Source organism: Diabrotica undecimpunctata, chromosome 9, assembly GCF_040954645.1.
Source record: "Diabrotica undecimpunctata isolate CICGRU chromosome 9, icDiaUnde3, whole genome shotgun sequence".
Classification (NCBI taxonomy): Eukaryota; Metazoa; Arthropoda; class Insecta; order Coleoptera; family Chrysomelidae; genus Diabrotica; species Diabrotica undecimpunctata.
In genome coordinates, this window is record NC_092811.1 from 71,232,013 (window position 1) to 71,255,922 (window position 23,910).

Genomic DNA, 23,910 nt, shown 5'->3' on the forward strand with positions numbered 1-23,910 from the left:
GAACTGGAGCAGCTAAAAACTACTAGCAAAAATTTTACTATTGCATGGCAACTTTTATCTGAAACATATGAAAAGAAAAAACTTATTGCACGTGGTCATATTGAAGCTATATATGAATATCCAAAAATAACTCAGGTAAATAGTTTAGAATTAAAGAAATTGTCAGGTTGTATAAAAAGAAATTTAAAGTCACTAGGTATGTTAGGTTATCCAGTTGAACATTGGGATGTTCTTTTACTTTGTACCATAGAGAAAAAGCTTGATTATTACACAAATAAGGAATGGCAAGAAAAGGGTCCAGTTAACGAATTTTCTACGATACAGGAATTCTTATCATTTATAGATCATAAAGTACAACACTTACAAAATTCAGAAAGGGATAAACAAGATATAGAGCAAATATCAAAGGAAACAAAAAAAAGGGTGCAAAAAATGACATTATCAAAGTCATTCATTGCAACGTCCAAACAATGTGCACTTTGTAATTTACCGCACTATTTTTATTCATGTAAAAAATTTCATAATTTATCAGTGTCAGCTAGAAGACAAGAGGTAACAAAATCAAAAGCATGTTGGAACTGTCTAAAGGATGGACACTTAGTACAACATTGTACATGGGGAGGTTGTAAACTTTGTGGAAAACGACACAATACTCTTTTACATATGGATGGTAAATTTATAAACAATTCTCATTTACAAACAAATGCAACTCAACTCAACGGATCAAAGGTTGAATCACAAATTTGTGGTATATCTACCCAGAAAGAAACACACACACAGGGAAATGGCATATCTAATCAGGGAAAGGAAGTACATATTCAGGGACAAGGTGTATTCCATAATAATTCAATGGAAGGTACATCTCAATTAAACTTTTTGGGTCAGACAGGTTTTTTGGAATCACATTCGGGTGATATAGGTCAGACATGTTTTTTAGAATCACATTCGGCTGATATAGGTCAGGATTCAATTAATTTTTTAAATCATTCTAAGCAAGGTATATCATACAGATTAAAAACTGATATTTTACTTTCAACGGCCTTAGTATATATGCAAGACAAATATGGAATTTTGCATGAATGTAGAGTTTTATTGGACTCAGGTTCACAGTCAAATTTTATATCACATTCATTTTTTGAAAAATTACAATTACGGGCAGATAAGGTACACATTCTGGTTAAAGGTTTAGTTAAATTCTTATAGTAATGCACTAAAAAGATTTGAATTATTGGAAAATAAATTAAATAAAAATTTGGAAATGAAAATTAAATACCATGAGTTTATGCAGGAATATATCCAGTTGGGTCACATGTCAAAGGTTGAAGATAAAACTGACTTCAATTCAGAAACACCCAACTACTATCTTCCACATCATGGAGTTTTAAAAGAAACGTCTTTAACTACAAAATTAAGGGTAGTGTTTGATGGGTCAGCTAGAACTGACAGTGGTTTGTCATTAAATGATGTTCTAATGGTCGGACCAAAATTACAAGATGATTTAATGTGCATTCTTCTTCGTTTTCGAAAACATAATGTAGTTATAGCTTCAGACATCGAAAAGATGTATCGACAGGTTTTTGTTTGCAAAACTCAGCAAAAACTACAACAAATATTATGGAGGTTTTCGGATGAGCAACCAATTGAGACATACAAGCTGAAAACGCTAACATATGGGACCGCTCCAGCAGCATTTTTGGCTATAAGAAGCTTACAACAATTAGCTCATGAGAATCAATTGAACCTGCCTCTAGCTTCCCAGGTGATTTTAAAGGATTTTTATGTTGATGATTTGCTTACAGGAGGGAGTTCAATTGAAGAAGTAAAATCATTAAAGGATGAATTAAATAATATTTTGTGCACAGCAGGATTTTCACTTAGAAAATGGGTATCAAACAAACCTGAAATTTTTGATGAGGATATTCAAATAAAGGGAGACATTGAACATTATCTTGCAGATGATGTTACAACAAAAACATTAGGGCTTTATTGGAACTCAAAGATAGATTCGCTTCAATATAAAATCAATTTTTCTAATTACACAAAGGTTAGCAAAAGAACAGTTCTGTCTTTAGTTTCACAGATATTTGATCCTCTTGGACTAGTAGGGCCAGTTATAATTAAAGCTAAATTAATAATGCAATCACTATGGCAATTAAAATTAAATTGGGATGAGTCTTTACCTTTAGATTTACACACAGCTTGGAACCAGTTTAGGGAATCAATTGCAGATTTGGAGAAGACTCACATTAGCAGGCAAGTTTTGTGTTCTAATCCAATTAATAGACAATTACATTGTTTCAGTGACGCTTCAGAGTCTGCTTATGGAGCAGCACTCTACATTCGGTCACTGGATCAAGGTGGTTCTTGCTTAGTTCATTTATTATGTGCGAAATCAAGGGTAGCACCCTTAAAAACAATATCTTTGCCTAGATTGGAATTGTGTGGTGCTTTATTGGCTGCCAAATTGGCATCGGCGGTTATCGCAACAATAGGTGTTGGCTTTGATGAGGTACATTTTTGGTCTGATTCAATGATAACTCTTCATTGGATTTTGGGTGAACCGTCACAATGGAAAACCTTCGTTGGAAATAGGGTGTCGGAAATACAAAGGCTTTCTAATGGATATAGCTGGCATCATGTTGACTCGCATGATAACCCAGCCGACATAATTACGCGCGGATATGAACCAAAGTTATTAAACACTTCAAAATTGTGGTGGAATGGGCCACCATGGTTAGCTTCTCATAAATTGTCTTGGCCTACTAAGGCTTTGTCAAATTCACACATTTCTATCATACCTGACCAGAAGGTAATTCAAACATTTATATCAACTGTGCAATTTGCTGAAATTTGGAACCGTTTTTCCAGCTTAGCTAAATTGCAGCGTGTTTTTCCATATATACTTCGGTTTGTCACCAATTGTAAATCATCTAATAATAAGACAACGGGTCCTTTTACTGTAGATGAAAAAGAAAGAAGTTTTTTCTGTTTGGTATATATGGCACAAAATGAAGTATTTCATCAGGAAATACAAACAATAAAAAAATCAAAACCAATACATAAATCGAGTAAAATCTTATCATTAAATCCTTTTCTTGATGATACAGGACTATTACGAGTTGGTGGACGTCTTCAAAAGTCAGAATTGTCTTTTGACCAGAAGCATCCAATCATACTCCCGAACGGTCATGTATTAACTAAACTTATAGTGATATCGTATCATCATAAATACTTGCATGCAGGTCCACAAGCATTGCTATCAATAATTCGTTTAAAATTTTGGTTATTATCTGGACGTAACACGGTTAGGCACATTCTGCATAAATGTGTTACTTGCTTTCGTGTCAAACCTACATTGCTTGTACCTCTTATGGGAGATTTACCTAAATCTAGACTTCTGCCTACAAGGCCATTTTATAATTGTGGTGTAGATTATGGGGGTCCCTTTGAATTGAAAACAAGCTATTTACGGAATTGTAAAGTAGTTAAATGCTATATATGTATTTTTACATGTTTTACAACAAGGGCGACACATATTGAACTTGTATATGATTTAAGTACTAATTCATTCTTAAATTCATTTAAACGTTTCATTGCTAGAAGAGGTCTATGTAAAAATATGTATTCTGATAATGGAACTAACTTCGTTGGGGCAAATAATCATTTGCAGGAGTTATATTCATTTATGAATGATGCAACGGTAAAATCAAATTTTTTAGATTATTTTTCGGAACATAAGATTCATTGGCATTTTATTCCAGCTCACTCACCACATTTTGGTGGCATCTGGGAATCAACTGTAAAATCGGTAAAGTTTCATATACGAAGGGTAATGTGTAATAATAAATTTACATATGACGAAATGTATACTTTGTTGACGCAAATTGAGTCTCTCCTAAATTCCCGTCCTTTATTACCTCTGTCGGAAAGTCCAGAAGACCTTGGTGTACTCACCCCTGGACATTTTCTAATTGGAGCACCACTTGTAGCACTGCCACAAGAAGAGCTAACTGAAATAAATCCGAATAAGTTGAAACGGTATCATCACCTGACTCAGATAATTCAGAGTTTTTGGGTACGCTGGTCACGTGAGTACCTCTCTTCACTTCAGCAGCGAACCAAATGGAGAACAGCAGCTGACAACGTGAAAATTGGGTCATTGGTTATTATTCAAGAGGATGGTCTTCCTCCTACTAAATGGGAATTGGGTAGAATATTGCAACTACATGCTGGGACAGATAATGTTGTGCGGGTTGTGACTGTGCGTACTTCTAAAGGTGAATTCAAAAGGCCTTGTGTAAAGTTAGCCGTCCTGCCAATGGATGAACAATAATGGTTATGGTTTACAAGAAGCGTTGTTTGAAAGGCATCACTTAAGCCTTTCAAGGGGGGCGGCATGTTCAGCAGTCAACAGTGCAAGAGCCGTCCCTGCACGGACCACAGGGCGCATGCATCGAATACTAGCGACAACGACGGCGCGTAGCTGTCAAGGAGAAATAAGACATTCTTTTTTTGGTTTTGTTAATTTTAAGTTTTTATAAAATTATTATAATAAAGGTGTTAAAGTCAGAATAAATATTTTTTATACAAGGAATACAGTCCACAATACTTCTGAAGGCTCAGAAATAAAAACATTATTCACCCATACAATTGCTAAAAGTTCTTTTTCTATCGTAGAATATTTTTGCTCTGTTTGATTAAGAGTTCTTGAGGCGTATGCTACGGGTAAATCATTTGGGACTTTTCCTTGTGACAAAATTGCACCTAAGGCTATATTTGAAGCGTCTGTAGTTAATATAAATGGTTTTGAAAAATCTGGATATTTTAAAATTGGAGCATTAATTAAAAGTTCTTTAAGATGATTAAAAGATTTTTTAAATTCTGGAGTGTGTATAACTTTTTGCATGTTTCTTTAGACACATAGTTAAAGGTTTAGCTATTTTGGCGAAATTTTGGATAAATCTTCTGTAATATCCTGCTAATCCTAAAAATGACTTTATTTCTTTTTGTGTAGTAGGAATAGGAAAGTTTTTGACTGCATTTATTTTTTCTGGATTTGGTCGTACTCCATCTTTTGTTATAACGTAACTTAAATATGCCACTTCTGTTCGTAAAAATTCTGATTTATCTAGCTGTATTTTTAAATTAGATTTTCTTAGTCTTTCAAAAATTGCTTTCAGTCTTTTAACATGTTCTTGCAATGATGAGGAAAAAACAATTATATCATCTAAATATATATAGCATATTTCATTCTGATATCCTCTTAATACATTATTCATAACTTTTTGAAAAGTAGCTGGGGCATTTTTCAATCCAAACGGCATACATAAGTTATTGGAACTTGTATCCATTGGCTCAGGTCGCATTGAATTTCTGCTTTGATTTTGGGTAGGAATAGATGGCTGATATCTAGGTATATTTGGAAATTGTCTTTGAAATTGGTTACCATTATTATTATTAAAACCATTGTTCGAAAAACTTGGACGATTTTGAAAATTATTATTTGGATTTCTGAAAAAATTATTATTTCTGAATTGATTAGAACTTTGGGAAGAATGTCGATTTGGAAAATTATTATAATTCGAAAAATTCTGATTTCGAGAAAAATTATTTCTATTTAGAAATGAAGAGTGTTGTGAATTATTATTTGAATTTCTATTGGAATTATTATAGGATCGAGAATTACTAAAATTTGAGGGTCTTGTATTATTATTTCGATTTTTGTAAGTAATAAAATTTTCTTCTTCTTTAGCGAAAGCCATTGCTTGTTCTATTGAATCAGGATTCTTTAATCTGACTACTAACTGCATGTGATAATTAAGGCCATTTATAAAAGTTTTAAGACAAAAATCTTCATATTGTTGAATTTTTAATATTTTTACATTTAACTGGTCATTAGACATATTTTTTTTTTGAACAAAGAATGCTTCTAGCATCCTGGATTCTTAAACCAAAATTTTGTGCATTTTCGTTTCTTTCTGGTTTCATTGAAATTATATCTTGTATTAAACAATCAATTGATCTCTGATCAGAAAATGTTACTATAAGAGAATCTTTAATTTTTGCCCAAGAATCAAGTTCTGTTCTTGATGCAATAAGGTCTGCTGCTCTGTCAGTTAATTTACTTAAAACAGTATCAAAAAGACAAACATTTATAGGATTATTTGCATCTCTATTGCTATGATTATTCAAAAAATTTTCACATGATTTAATAAATCTATTTAATTGTTTCGGATTGCCATCAAAAGTAGGAATGTTATCTGCTTGATATTTGATTAATTGAAAATTAGGTTGAGTCATTTCGTTAAAAGTTAAATTTACTAAATTATCTAAAATGTCCTCCACAGTGAATCAAAAAATATATAATATATAGGTAAAAATGTGGATTTTGGTAAAATAGGAAACACATGAATATTTTCATTTTCTATAGACTTCAGACTATTTTTGTTCTTCCGTCTGCACCAATAGGATTCTGGACGATGCTGGTTCCTTCTCCCTGGTCTTGGCTTCTCCAATGGGTTGTGGACAATGTTTGTTCCTAGCCCTGGACGTTTGGCTGTTACCGTACCCGAAATGTAGATTTTTCCGTTAATCTTTAAAAAGAAAAATTGCACACGAAATTCGGCAAGGTTAACACGAACACTGTACAATTTCGAAAAATCCTATGACTGCGCCAGTTACGAATGGCGTTTACTTGAAAACACTATAAAACTTTGAAAAATACTACTGACTGCGACAGTTACGAAAGTCAAAGCCGAAAACGGTTTTTAAAAAAATTAATTTTCGTAACAAAATTTATTTATTGAGAACGTACAGGTATGGTAACAACTACAAAACAAAAAGCTCTTTATCTAATTAAACACTGGTATATATAGTCTTTCTATATGTCGTCACACATTGGATAATCCAGGGACGTAACTCCTTCGCCTCCACATTATTATTTCTAATCATTTTTTCGATGACTACATTACCAGCAGCATCCGGAGTTGGTCTTGATGATTCACCCTACAATTTTAAATATCTTTCAGTGCACATTTACTATATTCTTAGTGTTTGAATAATAATTTATAACAAAACAAAACAGTAAAACTGCGAAAAGTAGGGTTATGTTTAATTATTTTGCATAAAAACTTTCTGAATTTTCGTTGATTTCTTGAACACTGGTTCTTGCCAAATGTAATATGAATGCACCACGGGAGTTAACAGGCTTTTTATTCATGTTATTTAATTTAAATTCACTTATTTTTAGAGCAAGATGTAACAACTAAGAAACCACGTGTCATATTGAAATAATAATCCTCCTTGTTCAAGACTGTAACAAGTCAAGTTGTTACACTATTGAACTAAAATATTTATAAATTTGGAGTTGTTGCATAAATGGATTACGCCCTCTACGAACTAAAAGACGAATTTCGACTTATTTCAGTATTGAAATTGGTAGAGATATGTATTACAAATTCAATTATTACTTTACCTAAAATTTGAATTTTTTGGACTTGTTACGCTATTGAATTGAGGTATCGATAGACAAATATTACATTTCTGACATTTTAGGTATGATTGAAATTTACATCCAGGAACTTTGCACCGGTTTCTTTCTGCATATATAGGAAAGAGATCAGTATTATCTTGACCTACAGCAGCTGGGGTTATATCTGTGGCTCAAAGGAAAAGGGGCATAAGTCACTCGGGCATCTATTTTTAGTATTTGCCAATATTAGCAAAATAGTAAAATATGAGCTATGCAAGCACTAAATATTTCAAAATAATAATATATATAAACCCTTTGTAACCAGAGTAAGGATGATTTATTAAATAATATTCTTGTGTGATATTTGTGTAATATAGTACTTTTTGAATTTTTATTATTTTTGTGACTTATGCCTTTTTTCCAAATTATAAAACCAGGTAACATATTATTGTTATCTACACTTATGCCCATTTGTACTGTCAGTGGGTAAATGTATTTGCCAAATTTGTATAGAATATGATTTAAACACTATCGTCCGAATCACAATCATAATCTACAACACTAACATTGTTGCCATCTGATAAATTTTCATAAAATGCATGGCATTCTGAATCTATTAAATGCAAAATACTTAATAAATTCTTTTTTTTTTCTCTTCGCTTATGCTCAAGGGTCCGTTGTAGCACCTTTCGGGTTGTAATGTGACCTTCGATTTTCCTCTCCGGCAAAATGAAATACAATTAAATGGCTGTTCTTGTTTTAGGGATGTTTTACTATGCCTTCGTCAGTGCCATATGAAAACCATTTAACATCGCGCCAGATAAATTTGTCTCCATTTATATCAAAGTGTCTTAGTTGAAGTGGCCCTTTTAAAAGTTTGGAAAAGTCCAAAAAGTCGCTGTGATGCAATACTTTTACCCTTATAGTATCATTTTTGCCGCAATTTCTTACCAAATTATACCAGTCTCTGGGAACATGTAGATTATTTGCAGCCGTTTTCTTCTTTTTTCAATTTGGGCATGTATTACATCACACTCCATGTGCGTATGGCCTGGAACTAAAAATTTGTGATGTATTGTCAATGATAGTCTCATTTGTGAAACATAGAGATACATTGCTGCCATATGGCTGTTTTTGTTTTGGCCGCCGCAAGTATCTGAGTAAAGTGTCACCGTTTTGATTGCAGGTGACAGAGAAAGAAGGTAATCAGATAAGCAGGAGGCTATTTGGTTTGCACCACGGTCTCCGCCTTCGTGCCACATATAGCATGTAGTTTTACCCTTGGCTCCACAGACTGTTAGATTAAACGTCCATAGTAGACGTTTATAAAAAACAACATTCGTAGTTAAATGAGGTGTTGGTAGACACTGTTGTAGATCAAAAGTCACAGTTATGTTCTCGTTATTTGAATTTGCTTTGTCCTTTGATTTTTCTGCATAAGCCAAGTAAGCTTCTGCCTGATGGATGTGAAGTTGTTGCTGCAACATTTCCTTTTCACTGGTATCTGCTAATTTTATTTTCATATGTAAAGCATCGCATGTATTACATGTGTCTAGGGACGGCTTCGTAAATTTCATACCTGTGCTTTCAAAAATTTTGGTAAAATATGATCTGGAAACAGACTGAGAAACTTTTTCTTTATACATTTGAAAAATTAGTGTTAAATTTAGAACTAAGGGAAGATACTTTTTACTTGTATGTCGTCGTGAGTAGTGGGATTCGTATGCAGGGTAACTATTTATGTGGTCAAGAATTTGTTTCTTTCTTCCGAAACTTTTGAAGGTGGTGTACTAGAACCCCTTTGGTCATTACTTGTTACACCTGATATTCCTACAACTGATTTTTGTATAACTGTGCGTAGGAATTTGTCGCTCTCACAAAATGTTTTCTTAAAACATTCCGTGCAAATTTCAAGTAAAACTCCACGAAGTTTTATATAATAAATAAAGTTCATGCTTCTTGGTTTAGGAGCTTGCCCACTGTTTCTAATCCGAACAGCCTTTTTAGGAGCTTGAAAAATCAATTGGGCCAAATATAATACTCTTTTATTATAATCTCCAAGATTCCAGTATTCTTTAAATATTTGCTGTTGTTCTTCAAAATTAATTTTGTTGGCACATTTTTTTCTACATGGTTGCAAAGGTTTTACATTTCTTGCTTGAACTATTTTTCCTGATTGGTATATTCCAATCCTCTATTTCTCTTGTATTTTATTGTAGCTCTTGTGTATAAACACTTCCTTTTCTTATCATTATTAGGTTCACCATTAATACCTACCATATCTTCATGCTCAGTATCAGAGTCAGAATAAGGTACTAAGCTGAATTTGTTGCCGAGAGGGGGCATTTGGGCCTGTAGGACCCATCGCCGGCTCTTCGGGCTTCTTCCTATCCCCGGAATTGGATCGGGTATTCACCATCTTTGGTTTGTCGCTGGTAGAAAGGTTAAATGCTACCGCTGTTATAAATAACAGTTCCAGTGACAAATATCTGTTATAGGTAACGGTTCCAAGGAACAGTTACAAAGTAACAGAGCAAAAATGGAAAACAGATAGGTAAAAATGATCTAAGTATTCCTTAACTTACGGAAGGAATAACTTAGTAAACAATTAAATTAAATGGTATAAAAATATAATGCAAAGAAAAAAATGTTTCTAAGTGTTTCTTGACTTACGGAAGAAACAACTTAGGACAGAAATATAGATAAATGAAATATGTAAATGTGAGAGTAAAATATGGAAATATTTCTAAGTGTTTCTTAACTTACGGAAGAAACGACTTAGAGTGGAAAAATAAAATACTCAAAATATAAAACGAGAAATGCAAAAAAAAATGAAACAGATTATAGAAATATGTCTAAGTGTTTCTTGACTTACGGAAGAAACAACTTAGAATAGAAAATAAACAAAAGAATCAAATAAATGCGCAAATATTTATAAGTGTTTCTTGACTTACGGAAGAAACGACTTATAAAAGAAAATAAGAAAAATCAAATATAGAAAAGATGTGAAAATATTGCTAAGTGTTTCTTGACTTACGGAAGAAACAACTTAGCATAAAAGAGAAAATGAAAGAAACAAATGTATTAAGTATTTTCTTAACTTAAGAAAGAAAATATCTTAGATAAAATATCAGAAATAATAATGCAACAATGATTATGAAAATATTTCTAAGAGTTCTTTGACTTACCGGAAAAGAACGGCTTAGACAAACAATTAAAATAACAAGTCAAATATTCAGAGAAATATTTCTAAGAGTTCTTTGACTTACCGGAAAGAACTACTTAGACAAAGTACAAATCAAAATATAAAATAGAAAAAGCAAGATAAATATTTCTAAGTGTTCTTAACTTACGGAAGAACAACTTAGACACAAAATACAAGAAAAATAAACAATCAAAATAACCAATTAAAATATCAAACAATCAGTATATGAACAAATATAGATCAAAATAATATTCTAACCTGAAAAGGTCTGAATATACAATAATGCTAAAATAAAAAATGTATACAAGAAATCAGAAATAAAACAATAACTTAGTAGGAACAATAATAGCACCGACTAGGTCTACAGTAGAAGAGGCAAGCTCGACTGACCGATGAGGGAAAATCTACCTGCTTTTATGTAAAACAAATCCTTTGTTTTACGTAGCGAAAGTGGAATTTCCCTGCATCGAATCAATTAGAAATTTGGATTTGGTCAACCTTGGAATTCCCAAGTATTTTAACCGATATCCAAATTCCTTGATGCGTCGAGGACATCCCCCCTCCTCTGAAAGACCTAACGGTGCTAAAAAAATTTATTAATAAAAAAAAATCAAACAATACAATAATACAAAAAGTCCTTAACCTAAAAAAAAGAAATATAATACAAAGAAATACAAAGAAATACAATTCAAACTTACGCTAGCGACTAAGATATGTTACACTTAACTATTATAATATCCAGGTGGCCCAGGTGGTCCCGGTGGTCCAGGTGGTCCAGGTGGTCCAGGTGTTTCGGCCAGGCTACTTAATTCACCCGGCTGGGGCCTTACGACGTTTCAGAACACGTAGAGTTACTCGATTCACCCTGGTGTCTGTAACGTTTCGTAACAGGGCCCCGTTATCCTCAACTGTTCTGGCAGGGCTACTTAATTCACCCTGAGGAAGGTCTTACGACGTCGTGAAGATATAAGGTTACTCAGTTCACCTTGATATCTACACGTGTCGTAATAAACCTTAATCCTGCTCTGGAGGTTCGTCCCTAGGTGGAGGAGCAGCGCGGATGTCATCTACATGGATGGTCCTATTCACGTCCCGGTCGCGGTGTATCTCATAGGTATGATCGCCTAGCACCTTCAGGATCGTGTGTGGTCCCGTCCATGTCGGTCCGAAGTTCCCTCGGACGTGGTTCCTCACCATGACCTGCTCTCCTTCGATGAACCTCCTGGCGGGTGGAGCGTTAGGGTTGTCAGGAAACATGTTCCTCGCATATACAGTGGCCTTTTGAACCGCTCTGGCAACCCTTTCGTCTCGTCTGGCTGCGGTGTTTGCCAGACGGTGCTCACGCTGTGTTTCTTCTGCGCGCCGTGGCAGATAGCCTAGCAGAAGTTCAGCGGGTGTTTCCTGGGTGGCCTCGTTCCTCCGTGTCCTTAGGCTGAACATGATGTCAGCCAGGTAGGATTCCCATTTCGGATCATTTGCAGTTTTGCATCGGGCGCGGAGTCCCTTTTTGAGCTCCTGAGCTCGGCGTTCAACCGGGTTGGCCCTCTGGTGGAAGATAGGGCTAAATTCGGCTTTGATGTTGTGCCGTCTCAAGAATCTCTCCCATGCATCTGTCCGAAATTGGGCTGCGTTGTCCGTGATGAGGGTGGTAGGTTTCCCCCAGCGGCCGCAGATTTCCTCCTGGAGGAACTGGATGATGTCCCGGCTTTTTGTAGATTGGACGCATCGATATTCCACCCAGTTGCTCAAGCAATCTGTCGCCAAGAGGATGTAGCGGTTGCGTGTTCCTCTGGCTGGTGGATATGGTCCCAAAATGTCGAAGGACACTCTCTCCCAGGGGTTGGCGGGTTCCCTGGGCATCACAGGAGCTGCTGGTTGTCGTGGAGCAGCTTTGGTCCTCAAGCAGGTCAGGCAGGACTTGACGTAGGCGCGAACATCCTTTGATAATGTGGGCCAGTAATAGATATTTTTAATGGCCCGGATGGTCTCGTCTTGTCCTGGGTGGTTGGCCTCCTCTGAGTCGTGATAGACCTTCATCACGTCCTTCCGGAGGGATGGGGGTACTATCAGCGTCCTGTGGTCTGGTCCAGCGTTGTAGTAAGCGGCGTTATCGACTAGTGTGAATTCACGGAGAAGGTTTTCTTCGACTTCGTTCCGTGGTCCACGTCCGGAGATCTCTAGGTAGCGTCTCCGAAACCGCTGCATACCGTGGTGTGTCTGGTGGCTTCTCCGGATTTTATCCTGGAGTGGTAGGTCAACCAGATCATCTAGGATGGGGTTGGTGTCTTCATCCTCGTCGACGTCCTCCATCATACATAGTAGAGGAAAGGACTCGTCTTCCTCCACGTCCGTTGTAGGCCAGCTAAGTCGCACCACTTCCTCGTCTTGGTCAGCTTCTTCTTCTCTCTCCGTGGTTGGGTTCCTGGACAAGTGGTCAGGGAGTTCGTTCTCCTTCCCTGGGATATGTATCACGGTGAAGTTGAACTCCTGAAGTAGCAAGGCCCATCGGGATAGTTTGGCCTTGTCTTCCTTGAACCGATGGAGCCACAGGAGAGCCTGACTGTCGGTGTACAGCGTGAAGTGCTGATCCTGGAGGAAGTGCTTGTACCTCTTGAGTGCCCAAACTAATGCGAGGCACTCTTTCTCGTTAATATGGTAACGGGTTTCTGCTGGTTTTAACTTCGTGGAGGCATATGCGATGACTCTCTTATCGTCTTGGGTTCCTTGGAACAGGACTGCGCCCATGCCGACATCGGAGGCATCCGTCTGGAGGCAGAAGGGTTTGGACGCGTCTGGTCGGTGGAGTAGGAGATCTCCCTCGATTTCGATCTTGAGACGTTGGAAGGCGGCTTCTGCGGCGTCGTTCCAGTGCATCCGTCTCTTATTACCCTTGGTGAGGTCCGTCAAGGGTGTTATGATGTCCGAAAATCGAGGGATGAAATCCCTTAACCAGTTGGCTGTCCCGATGAAGCTTCGCAGTTGCTTCATCGTCCGTGGAGTGTCGAAGCCTTTGATTTTCTCCACATGCTTCTCCAGAGGTTGGGTGTTGGCAGAGGTGATTTTGTGTCCTAGGTACTCCAGTTCGTCTGCTGCGAATTTACACTTTTTTAGGGATGCCCATAGTCCGTGTGTCCGAAGTCTCTCTAGAACCAGGCGGAGGTGGTTCTGGTGTTGGGTCCAGTCTTCTGAATAGATGATAATATCATCCATGTATACCTTGATGAAAACATCGATGTATCCTGCGAAGACTGAAGTCACGAGCTTCTGGAACACAGCTGGTCCGTTCTTGAGGCCGAAGGGCATCACCGTAAATTCGTATGAGGACCCGTCAGGCAGGCTGAACGCTGTCTTCGGGCTGGAGTCCTTGTGCAGTGGGACTTGCCAAAATCCACTCTTCAGATCTAAGGTGGTGAAGATCTGAGCCGTGCCAATCTCTTTGATGGAGTCGTGGATTGGTGGCATGCTGGAGGCTTCGTCGATGGTCACGTTGTTAAGCTTCCTATAGTCTACGCAGAAACGGGGGGTGCCATCCTTCTTGGTTACAATAACCACCGGGCTATTGTAAGGAGATTTGCTGGGGCGGATGACTCCTGCGGCTAGCATCTCTCTCACCTCCTTGGCCATTATCTGCTTCTTCTCCGTAGAATATTTATAGGGCTTAACGTTGATAGGCGTGGCGTCGGTCACTTCGATTTTCATCTCGGTGGCCTTGGTGGTCGGCTGACGTAGACGGTCGTCGAAAACGTCATCGTACTCTTGAATCAACTTTTCAACTTGTTGCAAAGCGAAGGATGGAGCTTGATGGGGTTCCAGCCGCTGCGTCCTGGATTGCCTTTTTGCTGGGTTCTTCCAGTAAATGGTGGTTCTGCAGGTGGTACCGACGTGTAGACATTTACGTGGTATGTCTACATTGGCCTCTTCCTGTTCCAACCAAGGCATCCCTAACACAACGTCGTGGTTCAAGTCCTCCATAACCACGCAGTTGACGGTTGAATCCAGAGTCTCGATGTTAATCTTGACTTCAGCAGTCCCTAGGGTGCGGGACGTGCTGCCCGTGCACGCCAGTTGAACCAATCCTGATCCTCGTTGCAGGTCCCGTCTCTGGATCAATCTCTGGTGAATGAAGTTCCCAGATGCACCGGTGTCGACTAAGATCTTCACACGTTGTCCGTTGATCCTTCCATGGAGTTGGGGGAGGCCTGTCGTCGAGGGTCGTGTCTGAATCGGGTTCAGTTGGGGCACCATCTTCACAACAGGGTTTAGTTGGCGCCCCTGTTGGCGTTTCCCTGGTTCTGAGGTAGTGGAGGTGGTGGTTGGCTCATCGGTGGCATCCTGGACTGTCTGTTGGGGTTCCTCCATTCCTCGATCGCTTCAGGGTGGCGTGGTGTGTTGTTTTGACGTGGGGGACGGTAGTGCTGTCGCTGTCGGGATTGTTGCTGGGATTGATGTTGGGGTTTGTTAGCGACGGTGTTCCGGCGGGTATCAGCTTCCATTCCTTGGGCTATTGTTAGGAGGTCCTCCTCGGTCTTTGGAATGTTCACTCGTAGGCAGATCGCGATGTCGGGTCTCAGTTGGTTTACGATGGTGATACACCTCTGGTCCTCAGGGGTGTATGGTGCGAGACGTCTGAATAAGGCTGCTTTACCGTTGATAAAGTCCTCCGTGGGTTCATCCTTCCGTTGATGTTCTCCATGAAGTTTCGACGTGAGGGCTGAGAGCAAAGCGGGGTCGTTGTACTTCCTCAGGAGACGGTCTCGGAAGGTGTCGTACGGTAGGTCTGTGTGGGAAAACTTCTGGGCCCATTTCTTCGCGTCGCCGTGGAGTGAGTTGTCGATGAGGTAATCTATCCAATTGTCCTCGTCCACGTCGTATTTTGTCAAGAAGGTCTCGGCTTTGGTTAGAAAGCTGAGAGGGTTTTCAGTGTCCCGGCCTGAGAACTGAGGGGGCTTCATATATGAAATCCTGGGCTTCGGTGGCTCAGGATGAGGCATCTGGGGTGTGGTGCCTTGAGTGGTCGATAGGGCCGTCATCGCTTGCATAAGGGCAGAGATGAAGTCAGCTGTGGAAGGCTGGCTCGAAGACGGTCCTGGGGTCGTGAGTTCGGGTTTTGTTTGTTGGGCGCCATGTTGCCGAGAGGGGGCATTTGGGCCTGTAGGACCCATCGCCGGCTCTTCGGGCTTCTTCCTATCCCCGGAATTGGATCGGGTATTCACCATCTTTGGTTTGTCGCTGGTAGAAAGGTTAAATGCTACCGCTGTTATAAATAACAGTTCCAGTGACAAATATCTGTTATAGGTAACGGTTCCAAGGAACAGTTACAAAGTAACAGAGCAAAAATGGAAAACAGATAGGTAAAAATGATCTAAGTATTCCTTAACTTACGGAAGGAATAACTTAGTAAACAATTAAATTAAATGGTATAAAAATATAATGCAAAGAAAAAAATGTTTCTAAGTGTTTCTTGACTTACGGAAGAAACAACTTAGGACAGAAATATAGATAAATGAAATATGTAAATGTGAGAGTAAAATATGGAAATATTTCTAAGTGTTTCTTAACTTACGGAAGAAACGACTTAGAGTGGAAAAATAAAATACTCAAAATATAAAACGAGAAATGCAAAAAAAAATGAAACAGATTATAGAAATATGTCTAAGTGTTTCTTGACTTACGGAAGAAACAACTTAGAATAGAAAATAAACAAGAGAATCAAATAAATGCGCAAATATTTATAAGTGTTTCTTGACTTACGGAAGAAACGACTTATAAAAGAAAATAAGAAAAATCAAATATAGAAAAGATGTGAAAATATTGCTAAGTGTTTCTTGACTTACGGAAGAAACAACTTAGCATAAAAGAGAAAATGAAAGAAACAAATGTATTAAGTATTTTCTTAACTTAAGAAAGAAAATATCTTAGATAAAATATCAGAAATAATAATGCAACAATGATTATGAAAATATTTCTAAGAGTTCTTTGACTTACCGGAAAAGAACGGCTTAGACAAACAATTAAAATAACAAGTCAAATATTCAGAGAAATATTTCTAAGAGTTCTTTGACTTACCGGAAAGAACTACTTAGACAAAGTACAAATCAAAATATAAAATAGAAAAAGCAAGATAAATATTTCTAAGTGTTCTTAACTTACGGAAGAACAACTTAGACACAAAATACAAGAAAAATAAACAATCAAAATAACCAATTAAAATATCAAACAATCAGTATATGAACAAATATAGATCAAAATAATATTCTAACCTGAAAAGGTCTGAATATACAATAATGCTAAAATAAAAAATGGTATACAAGAAATCAGAAATAAAACAATAACTTAGTAGGAACAATAATAGCACCGACTAGGTCTACAGTAGAAGAGGCAAGCTCGACTGACCGATGAGGGAAAATCTACCTGCTTTTATGTAAAACAAATCCTTTGTTTTACGTAGCGAAAGTGGAATTTCCCTGCATCGAATCAATTAGAAATTTGGATTTGGTCAACCTTGGAATTCCCAAGTATTTTAACCGATATCCAAATTCCTTGATGCGTCGAGGACAAATTGAGGGTCCTAGTAACAAAGTCGGCAATCTCCATCATTTTGACTTTTGAGTAAAACGCAAAACAATTATACGGCTGTATTTTAGGTGATATTGAAACAAATATAGTCTAATATATAAGACAATGGCAAATGACAGCAAATGGTGAAGAAGTTTTACCTAAATTATTAACAGTTTTTTTTAAATTGAAAAAAAAGATGGAGAATGCCGGTTTTGATACTAAGAGGTGTATATTGCCGGTTTTGATACTAAAATTCGGCAAGAACATAATAAAAGTAACATAATAAGTATTTATGTTACCTTGGAGAGTTTTACAGGTAATTTTATTTATGATGGCTCATAAAAATAAAACAGCTTTGTTTTCAGAATAATGTAATTTAAGAAACAAAATATTATATAAATATTATACTAAAATGGAAGGAAGTTCTTCAAAGAACTCACAAGTTGCTTCCTCCATTTTTTCAGTATCTGGAACTGTATCAGCACTTCCTTCCTGAACTGCTAGCTGCTCTAGTTGATTATTATTAAAGATAATATCTTCAAAAAATTTGAGTTCTTCCATGGTTCTCCAAGTATTTCCAAAGTGCTTGGTGAGAAGTTTATCAACATCTTTAAGCTTAAGTGAATTTACTTTTTGCAGACCACTTTCTATAATAACGGGGTCAATCATATAGATCGTACAACCTTTCTTTAAAACACTTTTAAATGTTTACAAATCAGTTCTGTAATTAACTTCTCCTCTAATGGTAATATTTCCAGTTTTGCATTTTCTTAGGAAAAAGCGCTTTGTATTTTAAAAAGAAAAATGCCATGTACCAGTGGGTCTAAAAACACTTGAGATTGTTTCTTTCCAATTAAACACTTTGCAATTTTGCCCTAAGTGAGTAAGTGTAGCTATTTTTGAAAACAATTCGAAATACGTTTTTGGGTGCGATATAACTTCCAGTTTTTTAATATCTTTCTCAATATTACCAAAGACCCTATCAGATGGCAAGAAAGAATGGCCTACCACCGGAAAAATTACCTCGATGTTTTGTACATGTGTTGGTGCTCTTGATGAAAGCCATTTGCAACACATTCCAATTAGCGTAGTGTTCTTATTTTGGCCACTGCAGCCATCTGCCATTAGTCTAATGGTGGTTACTTCAGAGTGAAAGTCAATTTTGTTAAGCCTGTCAAAAACGGCGAAAGAAATTTCGTTGGAACCTTTTCCAAATTCGTCCTCTGTCCAATAATACGAAAATACATTTTTTTCAGTAAGCTTTGATTGAGAGGTTCCCTGGACTATGGTAAAATTATATAAATACAGTTGCCTAGAGTAGTAGGCACTTTGGTCGGGGACCTTAGGAAGTACAAGGTTTTTTGACAATCAAAAGATAGTGTTATCAAATCATCTCGTGACTCTTTAAGCAACTCAAAAAATGCATTAGCCCTTAGCTTATGAATTTTTCTTTCAACAATCAATTTTTTCTTCTCTTCTTCATCCATAGATCTTTTAATTTTTTCTGCAAACTCAATGCATAGGGAACACATCCGTACGGGGAGTAGTAAAGCTAAGGTTGTACTTAGTATTAAAAATCATTCTAAAGTATGATGGTTTTACTCTCTCCTCTGGAGAACACTGATTAATATACATTTGGAACATCTTTTGTATTGACAAATCAGAAGAAAGGTAGCGCATACGTGTGGAAGAACGACAATAATGCGATTCAATACTTTTAAAAGTATTAATAAATTTTTGAACTGATTCTTGTTTTCCTTTAAAATTTGAAGTTTTTCTGTCACCGCCTCTTTTTTCCTTTGGTGCTTCTCCTGTTTTTAAAAATGATTTCATAATGTAGGTGAGGCGATGTTTCGTAATATTTAGTATGTTTAAAAAAGCTTTCTGGCACACTGGAATATTTTGCTTTATTACACTATTCCGTACAAAGCATTTCACAGACGTTGTTTTTGCTTCATGTCTAGAGTTTTTTGGACGGTGACGTTTAGGTAGTTGAACTGTACAAAATTTTAGAATAAAGGAATCTTGACTAAGCTTGTCCTTAACTGCGTAAAACGCATCATGAAAACACTTTATATCTCTCATTGTTAGAGAAGAACATTGATAGGCCTTCGTTTTGTGGCCGCAAGTAGGGAATTGTGGTAACTGTGATGAAGAGTACCTGAAAAGATAACATATTTCAAAAAACTAATTATAATACTGACCTTATAAAATTAACAGTAGCTTGAACAAATCATTTGTTTTTTTTATTAGTTTTTTATAATATGTAAAATAGTTTTAATAATAAAATAAATCAAAAAATTATATGAATAAAATCTGAATACGGATGACATGTGCTCTTAAACCTAACCTTTCGAGTAAAAACTACAACTAAATTTTAAAGAACGTACCTCATTTTTTTCCGCACATTTTGCTGCCATGTGGACGGATTGCGAATTCGTTTGCGGCTTTGTTGTTTTCAACAGGAGTTGTAATAGTTTCCATTTTAAAAAAGTAACAAAATAAAAAACAAACAGCTTGGCACCTTGGTTAAAAAGAAACTACGAGAAATTATAACGACAGTGACTCCAGACAACTCCTAGTGGTATATCACATGGATACTACGAGGATTCTCATTGGTCAAACAGGACATTGCCGACTTTGATTCTAAACCGTTCATGGGGATTGCCGTGTTTGATTCTTAGGCTAAATTTATATGCTATTTTATAGGCGGATAATGCCGTTTTTGATTCTTATTCTCTTTATTTATGTATAGTGTTTTAAAATACGAACAATTTGGTGTAACTAACTCAATTTTGGTAAAAAGTGGAGATTGCCGACTTTGATACTAGGACCCTCAATTGATTATTATGGGAAATAACCCCAGAGTTATCGCTGCTTTCGTCCAAAGGTACATAATCCTTGTCAGCTACGCTATCATCGCTATCTTCTTTACGGATGTTTTCGGGTGAATGGCTGTTCTCCTGAAGAACCGAAAATGTTTTTCCCCATTCTCAACTGAAGGTGTTATTACAAATGATGGTGAATTCCCATTACCTGGAAATCCAAAATAAAAACTGTTAAAATGTGTAGACAAAACTCACAATACTCACTCACAATATTGGTGAGTATTATTTGGACAAAGAATTCAAAAATAATATATCAAGAAGGCGAATAGAGGGCTTTAGGAAAAATATTGGAAACAGAGGAAATAAGAACACAAACCTAAACAGATGTGAAACAGCTATGAAAAGTGTAATATATGTAGATGAAGTGTAACAAAGAAGGAACATTTAAAAAATAGTTAAAACATGTATGTACATCTACTTACCATATCTAATACTTCCAGATTTATTGACAGTTGACATTTGTTCTCTTACAAAAGAGTTACCACATGAAGAAGTGCCTGAAAAGAACAAAATTAATTACTTTACATTTTATCCATCACATTAAAGTCCTTAATTATCTATACACAAATTATTTCTCATAGTATATTATGGGCGTAGGAAATTTCGACACTAAGCAGGTAGCGACTAAAATTTAATGGCAATTTTCGACACCAGCCCCAATTCCCGTTTTTATCTTACCGGTATATTCGACACCAAATAAATATAGCTGCGACATAAATAAAATACCATAATTAATTAATTTATTTATTTTAATAAAAGTAATGTGCATTTTATTTCTTTATAACTGTAATAATATCTAAATATAATACAACCAGTACCTAATTTTTGTTCATTTTACCGTTAATATACTTGTATACAATGATTTATTTGCTATTATAGGAATGATAAGATACAGCTTTTATAAAATCTAACCTACGTATTTGTTGGGATCGTAGTTTATCCATCATTTTCTCCAAAAATGCCAATTTAGCCTTAACAGTAGTATCTTTGATTTTTGCTGGTATATGTAAACTATTTATTTTGACATAAGTGTCTACTTGAAATTCTTTAACTTTTCAATAAAAATAAAAATAGAAGGATGTGTTGAATAAAAAGAAGAATTAAATCTCGAATGAAAGGATTCACAGGCATTTGTGGTCCTCGCAATAGACGGATTCTGATTAGACCATATGTGTGGTGGAAATAGAACGCTATCGAAAATGTAATTTTCCAGTAAATAATCTGCATATATATCAAGTGTTGCGTTTATAGGTTTATATGACATTAAATCATAAAGAAAGCATTCTTCAACTTCTGCTGGATTTAAATAAGTTAAACCAAACGTATGCCTTAACCATTTTTCAATTTCTGAATTTGTATCCTTATATTCTTGTACCAAACCCAAAGATTGAATTTTTTTAAACCAGTTTTGGTGTAAGTGAAAACGGCATCCACTAATTTTTGCATTGGGCCACATATACAATAAAGCACAGTGAATTGCTTTTTCAAAGTCCACAAATATTTCAGTTGGCTCTAATGATAATTGAAATGTTTCAAAAATCTTAGACCTTAGTAAAGAAAATAAATTTTTGTATGTCATTGACAATTTGTCCTTTAATAACAAACAGTATGCTAAAGGAACATAATGTCCATTTTCCAAGCCATGTATAGTAAATAATTGTAGAAAATATTTGGTACTGTATGAAAATGTACCATCCATATACAAAGTTTTTAATTTACACAACAAACGAATATTTGTCTCGCATGAAAATACAATTACATTTAATTCAGGATGATTTAAAAACAAAAAACTTTCATTGCGACAGGTTTTAGGAGAATAATATCCGCGTTATGGACTTCTGATATGCTTCTTGGTAACGGACCTGGTAACAGTTTACGACGACAGTTGTAAATGTTCTTTCTTATGTCAGGAACCGTCAGCAAATTGGCATCACACTCAGCAACAGCAGTTCTTGTAATTTTGGCAGGCTTTTCCGATATGTTCTCTTGGGCTTTTCTTTTACATGCATTGGTTACCATCTTTACTTCAAGCTTTTTTGGATCGGCTTGATGATTATGTACCAAATCACTTCTTGTGATGGTGAGGTCCTCACAGCCTATTGTAAACACTGTTGCGGAACACTTAGTGTTTCTTTGGATGCAGCGCCAAAATATCTCGCCGCTTTTTAACACTTTCTGTTTCGAGAATGAATGATGCTCCACCACTAATAAATCTCGACCACGGGAACTTTTTATCAAACTCATTTTTTAAATATCCGTATACGTGCACAAGCAACGTCAAACAAGAAATAAATTACAACTGAAATAATTTAGTCACAAGTACACAAGTGCCACGCCCCCCGCCGTGACAATAAATATTGGGAAAACCCGCTTGTCCTGCTTGGGTGCAAATGTCCATCGCCGCTAATTACCTACCTACCTGCTTTACGCCGTCGAAATTTCCTATAATAAAATTTGACCCTTCGATTACCCCAGGTACAAAGACAATTTGGTGTCGAAAGTTCGCCCGCCGTATATTATAATTAAAACATCAAACAAGAAAGTCAGATGTCCTATTTTGGCCAAATATCATATCTATTATTTATATCAATTTTAGAGTATTCTATTAAAGCAAAATGTTATCAATTTTCAAATTGCAAAATCAGCAAAAAATTTAATTTATTAATATACTACCAAACCAATAAGTGATGAATGCTACTAAGCTTTTATTTTAAACAGTCAATGATCCTTATCTAATAGGAAGCAAAATAAAATCAATGATTAAAATGTGTTCCATATTACATATACAGAAATTATTTTAAGTTAAAAAAATTTATAATTATTAAGATTATGTTGTATTTACCTGCTTGATGAGATGCATTTTCCAATACCAAATCTAGTATCTTTCTACTTCTATTAAACATTTTCAGATATTCTATTTAGTTAATTTTCACTTAAATACATATATTATTTACACAAAGACAAAAAATAAACACAGAAAATAACTTCAAACAATATCACCGTGGGACGCGCCAACAAGTTCTGACAGTAAATCGTTCGGTAGTGCATTCCAGATGTGCCAACTCGACAAGATGCCTTATTCCAAAACCAAAACACCGCGCAACTTTCGATTTAGTAGGTGTAATTCAAGTCGAGCCCCTGTACTTTATTAATATGGACAAAAAATTGACTCATGCCTAATTTTTGAATGGCTATATTAAAGAAATGCATTACATTTTTTAGAAATGTGCCCTTTTACCAAATAGAAAAATTAAAATAATTTTGATTAAACTGTTTTGACGATTTTAAGAAAAACTGTGACTCATGCCTCTTTTCCTTGGAACCACAGATATATTTGGCTAGTCCTTTGTGACGCTTTTCTTCATGAGCTACGTTGATATCGCTTTTGGGCCTTCCTCTTTTTGACGTACTAGCTGCTCCAATTTTACAGAGAGTATATGCTAATTTGGCCATAAAATCTACTAATATTATCGTTTTCATGTTGCCACTTTCAGAATGTGTTCGTTTATATAAAAGCCAAGCATTAATTATTGCAAGGTCCATTAGATGATAAAAAATACGACAGTCTTTGTGCGCATGGAAATCTTATACCTTCCAATAAAGCTATCTAATAGGTCCACGCCTATCATATTACATATGTTTATTGTATTGTCCAATACTATTGGGACAGTCAACATGTATTTTTCTTTTTTCTGTTCTGTCGAACCTTTCGATTTTATTGACTGGTGATATTCCAACAAAAGTAGACAGAAAAGTTACTGTCTTATTATCTTTCCACAGAATCGCAG

General features: G+C 36.2%; 1 protein-coding gene across 1 annotated transcript; it reads left to right on the forward strand.

Annotated features, from left to right (window-relative positions):
- The first annotated feature begins 1,258 nt into the window (after positions 1-1,258).
- On the forward strand, positions 1,259-4,333 carry LOC140451123 (uncharacterized). Its single transcript, XM_072544852.1, has one exon. The coding sequence runs from the start codon at positions 1,259-1,261 to the stop codon at positions 4,331-4,333; it is 3,075 nt and encodes a 1,024-aa protein (XP_072400953.1).
- Positions 4,334-23,910: the final 19,577 nt, after the last annotated feature.